Raw genomic sequence first — 9594 nt, 5'->3', positions numbered from 1 at the left:
AATTTCAGATCATAACCTCTTTTTCCATCTTGTTTATATTTGTGGTGTATTTTTCATTCTTTATTCCTTCACTTTGCATCTGGATGATTACTGTGCAACCATCTACACATTCTGCCGACACAGCTTTTGATCCTTAACCTGTCCTATTACCATAACTTTTATAGCTTTTGTTGCATAAACCATCGTCAATTGATCTTTCCTGCCCTCTATGATATTAGACCTACCCTTCAACTGTTCTTCCCCTCTTCAGTTGCTGAAACCCTATATGAAAGTCCCTCCAAAAAGGAAAAATCACATTGGTGCTGTTGAAAATGCAGAGGGCCTATTAAACCCCCATGAAACACCTTGGTTTATATTACTGCACTAAGACATTACACAAATTTAGGTCAAGAGGGTGATACTTCTGTGAATGGATAAATGAATCCACAGTCTCAATTATATTCCATAGGCTGGCCTCAGTCCTTCAATTTTATCCCTTAGTCTCTACAGCTTCTATTTCAAAAGACTGAGTGAATGCTACTCAAAATATTTTGATACAACTTCAAATATCAAAATTCTTTCCAAGAAAGACCAATTGAGATAAAAGGAGGAGATGGACTGAATTGTGACATGGAGCACTAAGATCAAGCTGCTTAAAAGAAATATACCACTAAACATTCACAGACAGATTCCATTTTGAGTATTATATCTGACTGACGTCACTTGCTATTCAATGTCTCTGACCTTGACTTTTCCCATTGATCCACAAAGTGGAGTTCCATTTGATAGACTGAGCTAGATATGCTGATTACGTCACCACCAACGCCACAAGAAAATCTTGTTTTCTGAATATACCAATGGCTGTAGTATTTTGGTTCCAATCACAGGAGAAACTTTACTCACTTATTTGCTAAGGTTTGTAGCTCTTCATAACTTAAACCCCATTCATCCATACTTTCATCCCTATCAATTCGATCCCTTGAAATCAGGAGTTCTTTTGCAATGAAAACTGATAACAACATAGCCCACTTTAGGGCAGGATAATAAATTAGTTCAAACAGGTTAAAGAACTTTGCTATTTCAGTAATCTGACAGATTATCAAACAAAGGTAACATTTTTTCAATGCATGGTACTCTACAAATGCTAGGTACCAAATCTTCTCTCTAGCATGTCAAAATTACAATGGTTCTCAAATTAATCAATCACTGTAATGACATTCAAATTATGTATCTACATGTATTTATTTTCAAAAGAAATATACTCATGATATGGAGCCCAAGTGTTACTCACAATCACACATGATCTGCCAGCAACATCAACAATTTGTGACAGGCTATCATTACCAATGTTTTGTCTCTTTCGACCAACAATCTTAAAGAAACAGGTCATTGAGCAGCTAAATAATAACAATGCTTCAGACTCCAGTTAGCCATGAACAATGGTTGATCTGCTTGCATTGTTGTAAACACTACAATAGTCTAAGGTTTTGGCAAAGATCCGTAGCTTGGGTTGTGGGTGAGGTTGTTGACTTGGTCACCGAGCTGGCTTGTTCTCGTTCAAACATTTCGTCACCATGCTAAGTGACATCATCAGTGGAATCTCCGATGAAGCGATGTTATTCTACTCTGCTTGGAATTTATACTGTCCGTTATGGTGGGTAGTCTCTTTTCTGGTTTTGATCTATATGGGTTTATATATGGGGTCCAATTCTACACGTGTGTTGATAGCATTACGGGTGGAGAACCATGCCTGTAGGAATTCCCGTGCATGTCTACATTTGGCTTAGGCTACTACCTTGTGCCAGTTAAACTGATGGCCTTCATTTTCTGAGTGTACCGATATTAAGGAGAGTTCGTCATGTCGTTTTGCTGCTAGTTGATGTTCATGTATTCTGATGGCTAGTTTCTGATCCTGTGGATCCGGTACATAGATGACACATTTGTCATTTTTAAACGCAATAACTTAGAAGAGACCACCAGTTCATCAACAGCACATTCGCAGGGATTAAATTCACAAGGGAAGAAGAAAACAACAATCAACTTCTGTTTTTGGATGTTAAATTTGAGCGTATGACCAATGGGGAGTTCCAAACCTCAATATACAGAAAAGCAACCCACATTGATCAAATCCTCAATTTCCACAGCAACCACCCAAATGTCCACAACAAAGCTGCATTAGGACCCTATTTAAAATGGGTGAGGACACAAGGCAACACTCCGGAACTGCGCAGGAAAGAGGAAGAACATCTATACAAAATCCTCGCTCTAAACGGATATCCCTGCAACTTCATCCACAGATGCCTACAAAACAGACAACAAGAGGGCACAGTATGCACTAACACACTGGCCACACTGCCCTATATCATGAACATATCGGAACTGACAACAAGACTCCTAAGATCACTAGGAATCATGGTAGCCCACAAACAGACAGCCACTCTACGACAAACACTTACAAGGATTACAGACCCCATTCCCACAACAGGCAGAACCAACATGGTTTACAAAATACCATGCAACAACTGCCACAAACATTACATTGGACAGACAGGAAGAAAACTAGCTATCAGAATACATGAATATCAGCTAGCAGCAAAACAGCATGACAAACTCTCCTTAATATCGGTACACTCAGAAAATGAAGGCTATCAGTTTAACTGGCACAAGGTAACCATAGTAGCCTAAGCCAAACACAGACATGCTCGGAAATTCCTACAGGCATGGTTCTCCACCTGTAATGCAATCAACATTTAGAATTGGACCCCATATACAAACCCAGAAATGACACTACTCACCATAACAGACCGGACAGTAAAAATTCCAAGCAGAGTAGAATAACAACGCTTCATCTGAGGCTCCACTGATGATGTCACCTAGCATGGCGATGAAACGTCTGAACGAGAACAAGCCAGCTTGGCAAGAAAGTCAACAACCTCATATTACAACAGTCTAACATAACGAATTACTTCTATGTCAAAAGAAAGTATGTGTAAGTATTCAGTTATCTGAAAGAATTGGAGGCCGTCAACTCATTACTAGCAAAGACAACCCCGATATTAATTCAGGTGGAACTATTGGATAATAGAGGTGATGACAGAATAATTCATTGGGAAGCACTCATTCCTTCCTACCCAGTAAGGTCACACACCCAATGGATCTAGCCATTTTCACCTTCCTTGACCTGCATGTTCCCCAAAGCTCGGAAGTTGTGGCCAACAATAGAAACCTTGCAAAAATAATCCACAGCTTCCTTAAAAAGATAACAACTGACCTCATAAGAGTAGCTTGATCACCTGCACTTCACCCATATTGGTTAAAACCCAACATTGATGAGTTCAAGTCCTGATTCAGATTTTTAGCGTTTTAAGCCACACAAGAACCATCCCCATTTTCTGGGGCTAAAATTACACCCCTTTTTTCGTAAAAAAACTCACCATCCGTCAACAGTAGGTCTCTTCTTCGCTAAGTTTTGAAACACTAACAAATGCAAGGTATTCTACAACAAAGCATGCAAAAGGCTCAAATGTTTGTTGCTTGTACAGAAAGCTTAACATATTTCTGAATTGAAATGCTGGGAATTTTGCTTAGCCATCATTTGTTACTTAATAATTACATCTGGTGCCTAAATAACCTGCAAATACACCTCCGATGAATTCCTGCATGAGAAAGCAATTACATGACCTGCCAAAAAAAATCACTCCGGACTGTACGAAGATTAAATAAATGTAAAGAATTAATATATGATATACTTATTATACATATCCCAGTCCACTTTAGTACTTGAAAGTAGTTTGAGATTTGTATTAGCCTCATGCCTTCACCCTATCCCAACGCTGTTTTCTTTAACACTGAAGTTAACCAGCTCTTTTGATCACTTTTAATTTCGACAATCCGCCATGAAATTTAGATGGAGTTCACAAAAAGTTTCAAGCAAATGCCTCGCTCAGATTCCATGCAGAAGATTCCCGGTTTCAATCTTCAACAAAGCCCATGGACTTGTGTGTAGGTCAAGGCAGAGTTGGATAACTTTCAGATAAATGGGAACTAAAAAAGAAGTTTACAATAGCTCACCCATTACAGACCACGGAACACATGAGAACTCAAAGCCTGATTGACAAATACACAGAAGGCACACGAAAGACTTTGCCACCCTTGACACAATTATCTGTCTTAACAACCTGAAAGTAAAATTACTATTGTTGTGCATTTAAATCAGCCGTAAGACAGATACCAGTGTCAGAGATTTTACAAAAATAACAATTATCTTAAGCACTTAAGTGACAGATGTAAGCATGGTAATATATTCTTATGTAGTACCACAAATGTCTACACTGAAGCAATTCTTAAGGAACTGGTTAAAGAATTGGAGTAACAGTTAGAAAACAAAAAGCATAGAAAACCAAATGGACAATTTTCTCTCAAATTTGCGGCACATCAATTCAAAATAAAAACTTCAAACATTTCCCAACTGTGTTTTCCACATGCATCTAACAAAACAAAAGTTTTACTAAATGTCAAAACACAAACAAAATTTAGTAAAAAGCTGTGGAACTTAACTAGAACACCAACCTTTTCACCCTGGAGTGATGGTACAGAGTCACGTAAACTATGAAAGCTGTCTTTGATGTGATCCCTGCGTTTGCGCTCCAAAGCATTGTGGTGTGCTCTTTTATCTGCCTGAAAAATAATATGACAGCATCAGTTAGCTTGAAGTACTTTTCATAAAAGGATAAGCACATGCTCATAGGTTAACATGTTATTGATATTTAATAGTGCTGAAATTGCAAGTTACTATGGACAAATCAGTTAAAGAAAATCATTTTTGAATCATAAGTTAATAGTCCATGAACACCAAAGCCTTCAGATTCTCTCTATCCAGCCTGCACCTACTGCTAGCCTACCACGCCCCTCCTCCACGGTGTCAACCAGAGTCCCAAATTCCAAATAGCTAAAATTAAAGAAATATTTTAATATAGACAATGATTCACTTTATTTGTTTACAGCATTTACACAGCACAGGTTTTGAATATTAAATAGTTTAGCTTTTGGATACATCTGCCTGGGTTCCCATCCTGGTTGCCTTCAAGATGAAAATAGAGGACCTTTCGGCACGGCTCTTGTGACACTGTTAAAACGCTCCTTCTTTTACACCAGGAGGCCTATGTTCAACTCCTACCTGGTCCAAAGGTGTGTAAGAACAACCCTGAAAAGGGGTGGTTATATTAAAATACCTTTAAATACAATATCCAATATCACGCCTAACTTAAGGATGTTTCCTTCCAAGATAAAAACTTAGCTGATTTCAAATTATATTAAATTTAAAAGTTCATTCACTAAGGAACTTTACCTTAATATTTCATGTTTTAATTTTTCGTTTAAAAATGGGGGAGGAAAGAAAGTTGCCTGACGGCTCCAGAATCAAGATCACTGAAGTTCCCAACAATTTACATTCTTAACATTTTCTGATTTGTTAATTGTAGATTTTATGAACAGCAGTGAACTCCAAAAACGTCATTGAAGGTTGCATATTTAAAGCCTAATGACCCTTTAAAATGAGATCAATATTTAAATATTAAACAGTAGTTTTGCTAAATGCAATTCTTATGCATCAGATCTCTTTTGTAATGAACCAGTAGCAGACATTATAACAGCAGTAAACATTTAAAGAAGCTTTTCTCCTCACTGTATTTCAAACTAAATATTTTTAAAACATTTCTATTTGACAAAAAAGGCAAAGTAAGAGAATAAATTACCATACTGGTTGCGTAACTATAAGATTGACATACCAATGGCAATCAAATCACCTGTCACTCCAACGGAACACCGAACATTTAGAAGGCATTTATCAATTCTAAACATGAGAAGGCTATACTTTGCTAATAAAGACAACGACAAATAATAATAAAGCTAAGCAATATTACTAAGTAACTAAAAAATGTGTTGACAAGATGAAGCACTGCACAGGAAAAGGCACAAACTTTTAAAATATGCACCCAAACACTCAAAGTCAAAGTCAGTGCAAATATCAAAAACTTATCCTTTCCTGGGGGCAACATCACCTGCAATTTATTTCTTGCCGATTTTAACTTTCAGTTTGGTTAATAGTGGTATGGGAAGTCACTAATAAATAAGAGCTATATATGCAAGAACTGTGCTTAGCTCAGAAGTCAGGTACACACATCATTTAGGAAAAATGGCTGCAGATAACCAAGTACGAGTCTGACTTCACATTCCTTCTTTCAAACTCCTGAATTTGCCTCACCAAAGTGGCAATCATTTTGAGGCAGCTTTGCACATCCGCTAGGAATGTCAGCTCTAACATTATCGGGTGAGGCACACTGAATAACACCTCAAAAATACTGCATAAACATTGAAGCAAATACTATACAAGAAAATTTCCATAGTTTAATTTCTTACCAAACTAAATATATTACACAGGAAGTTAAAGCTTTCAGCAAACAAGTAACTATTGCCATGTATTAGCCTGACCAGTTAGAAGTAGTGCAATTGTCAGAGAAAGCACCGGCAAACTAAATACTCATTTTTGTTTTGCAAATTTTGGGCAACATTCAATGCCTGCAGATTTCCTGCTGAAATAACAGATAATTATCTGGCTTGCAAACAAAACTGTGTTGCAACTGAAACTCCCACAAACTGGAAAACTTGTTAACTGCATTTTTCTGATAGATTTTGTCCAAAGTATTGGAACTTAATAAACAGTTAGGAATTTACCCAATAAACACACCTGGGATTTGCATTAAAAAAAGCAATTTTTCTCAATTTCAAATGCAAAAAAAGTGAGAGGAGCAGCTGCAATTAATTTACAGTCCACTGCAAGTACTAAACCTGACTGGTGCAACAGCAACACAAATACATTAGATTTAGTGCCCCTGCAGTGCTTCCCTCCAAAACCTGCACAGCTAGGATACCTACAAGCATAAGAACATAAATTGCTGAATACATATAGTCCCCAATAATCATTCTATCTCAGTAATATCATTCATAACATCTGTAAGGCTCATTCTCATTTATCTTGCACAGGTCAAGAACTACGTGCCTATTTTTTCTTTACTGAATGTTGGTTTCAATTAAGAAGAAGGTAACTCAATTGTGGTCAACGTAATAATTGGTAATATTTGTGTCATCATTCTGTTAAAAAGTCTCACCTCAACACTAAATGTTGGAGGTCAGTCAAATAGGTCACAGATTCCTCCACAACTTTCAGGGCCATTGTTGCTCTGTGCTTACTTCACAGGAGACATAAATAAAAGAATCTAAGTATCACCTATTGAGGCAATACATTCTAGGTGCCTAATGATGGATAGTAAATAAACAAATGTCTGGGCCTAAGAATCTAAATGTCAACTAAACATTAGGGTTTCAGCCCACCAGTGGAGTATTTGGCATCCTGACTGCTCATCATAAGGCAGTACAGCTGACCTATGTGAATGTGATAGAGATTATGATACACATCACAAAAAAGTAAGATTTCTCACGGGATCCTAAACTTATTCTTTCAATTTATTTTTAATATTTAAATACGGCACATAAACTGGGATCATCATGTTTATAACTAAATATTCAGTTAGCTTTTTAAAGGCATCATTCTACCTGATCAAAGATTACACACACACTTCCTGGAGTCCATTTTGTGTTATGCCATACCACCAAAAAAAAACCGTACAAGTATCTTAACTATTTACATTTTGTTATTGATACGTGGAGAGAGGGAAAAAAAAGTTTCTCGAAAACGACGAATAAGAATTGCTTTCAGCAGCCGGTCGTCCGAAGCCGCTGTATCAAACACGTTTACACATCTACAAAAGAGGAAGGGAGGGAGAAAAACAGCGTCACGACGAATTTGTTAACTGCTCCCATTAGTGCAAGTTTCCGATGGGTCGGACACACTTTCACGCGAAAAGCGAAGGTTGGGTGAATCAGGGGAAAAGAAGAGGGATAAAAACATACTGGAACAAAAAACTAATATGCCAGCGATTTCGAGCGAATCTATTTGTTTGGCTTCAGTACAAGAGTGGAATGGATGTAAATGGGACGCGCTGAGGCTTGTGGGCAAAATGAATTGTTTTTAAAAACATTGCACTGGGAAAGGGGAGGGAATGAAAATCTCCAAAAGTGAAACGAAGATAGAAAATCGGCAAGCAAGAGATGGAGGAGAAGAATTCCTAAGACAGCGAGGGTTAAGGAACCACATTAAGGGGTATTTTGCACGATAGGCTACTGGGCCTTTTGTAATGTCTCTAACCTAGACACTATCTATCACTCAAGCTCTAAACGCCTTGAGCTGGCCATTTGACCAGACTCAGGCTACGGGCGGGAGTTGATCTTTTTTTTACAAAGATACAAACATCAGGAGTAAGTTAAGTTTCGGGACATCTTACTTTAAACTAAAGGTTGCAATAATATTCTGAATAGATAATCCAAATAAAAGAGGGAGGCTACTGGGACAGCAGCTTGAAGCCACATCCCCAGCAATTATCAGGTTAAAAATAATAATCCAGGCTTTTAAGAGTAATTTGATTTGTTTTTTTGTTACACGAAGTAAATTACGTTTAGGGGGATGGTAAAATAAGTTTAAAAATTATTTAAGTATATAAATAAGTTTTATTTTTAAAGAAAAATCAAGGCGACGAGACGGGGTCTATGTTAATCCTCCGTTACGTACCGCTGTCTGAAACCTCGGCTGTTCTTCCTGAAAAACAGACAAGTGCACAAAATGATCACACAGCCGGAGAGTTGGCGCTTTACAAAAAAAAAATCGACAGAGAGAGAGAAAGGGGGGGAAATCCGTAACTACAGAGAAAAGGGGGAAAAATTATTTTTTTTTCACAATCAGGTGGAAACAACTCCCAACACGTTAAAAACGTTTTATTATTATTTTCGAAACACAAACGAAACTGAAAAATCAAGCAAAATTTCGAAACAAAAATAACAATAATAGAAGGCACCAGGCGAGACTTACGTCGCTTTCGACCTCGATGTCATCGTTATCGCTCATGCTTTTTTTAATTTAAAAAAATGCCCAAAAAAAACCAACGCAGGGATCGCAAAAACGGAAATTAAACTTTCACAGAAATAGTAAATTAATGTCGGGAGGTACACAAAATAAAAACAAAACACACAACTGTGAGGGAAGAAACCAACAGCAAAATCACTCGTGACTCCGGGAGCAGCTCCGCCCGACAGGCCACGGCCCCCAACATCAACCTTGCCCCCACTGCGCATGGGCGGCTAGGCGGGCGCCGCTGGGGGATGTAGTACCTTCCACCATTGGCGCCCACTATCCGCTATGGACGCCTGGACTATCTTTCCCATAATCCCCGGGCACATCGCCGACTGAGTTCCACCCAGACAGCGAGATGGAGGAGATGGCCGGAAGGTCTTCCGGGCACCGGAAGTCGCGTGTCACCCCTTGGACGCGGGGCCCGACGGGGATTGTAGTTCCCCCTACCCCGCCCTGTTCCCCGGCCTATACTTCCCGAGAGTCATAGCGGCCGAAAGGAGGAGGGCAAAATGGCAGTGGGGAAAGTCGATGGAGAGAGTAGGATGTTTGATTTGACAACAGGCAAAACAACTCTCTTCGGACTCGGAGTGAAG

At 38.5% G+C, this 9594-nt stretch overlaps 1 protein-coding gene across 2 annotated transcripts in view; it reads right to left on the bottom strand.

Moving 5' to 3' along the window:
* Positions 1 to 9305, bottom strand: part of max (myc associated factor X) — a 142036-nt gene extending 132731 nt beyond the window's left edge. The window contains exons 1-3 of one of the 2 annotated variants that reach the window (XM_020525347.2): positions 8960 to 9305; positions 8663 to 8689; positions 4549 to 4656 (exon numbers count right to left, since the gene is read on the bottom strand). In XM_020525347.2, coding sequence (XP_020380936.1) covers positions 4549 to 4656; positions 8663 to 8689; positions 8960 to 8995 — 171 coding nt within the window. In that variant the 5' untranslated portion in view covers positions 8996 to 9305. The remainder of the gene's footprint in view (positions 1 to 4548; positions 4657 to 8662; positions 8690 to 8959) is intronic. The other variant, XM_020525353.2, reaches the window with a different exon arrangement.
* Between the last annotated feature and the right edge of the window lie 289 nt (positions 9306 to 9594).

Source organism: Rhincodon typus, chromosome 8 (genome assembly GCF_021869965.1).
Source record: "Rhincodon typus isolate 14 chromosome 8, sRhiTyp1.1, whole genome shotgun sequence".
Taxonomy (NCBI): domain Eukaryota; kingdom Metazoa; phylum Chordata; class Chondrichthyes; order Orectolobiformes; family Rhincodontidae; genus Rhincodon; species Rhincodon typus.
Note: the sequence above shows the minus strand (reverse complement) of the source record. Positions and strands in the feature narration are given on the sequence as shown.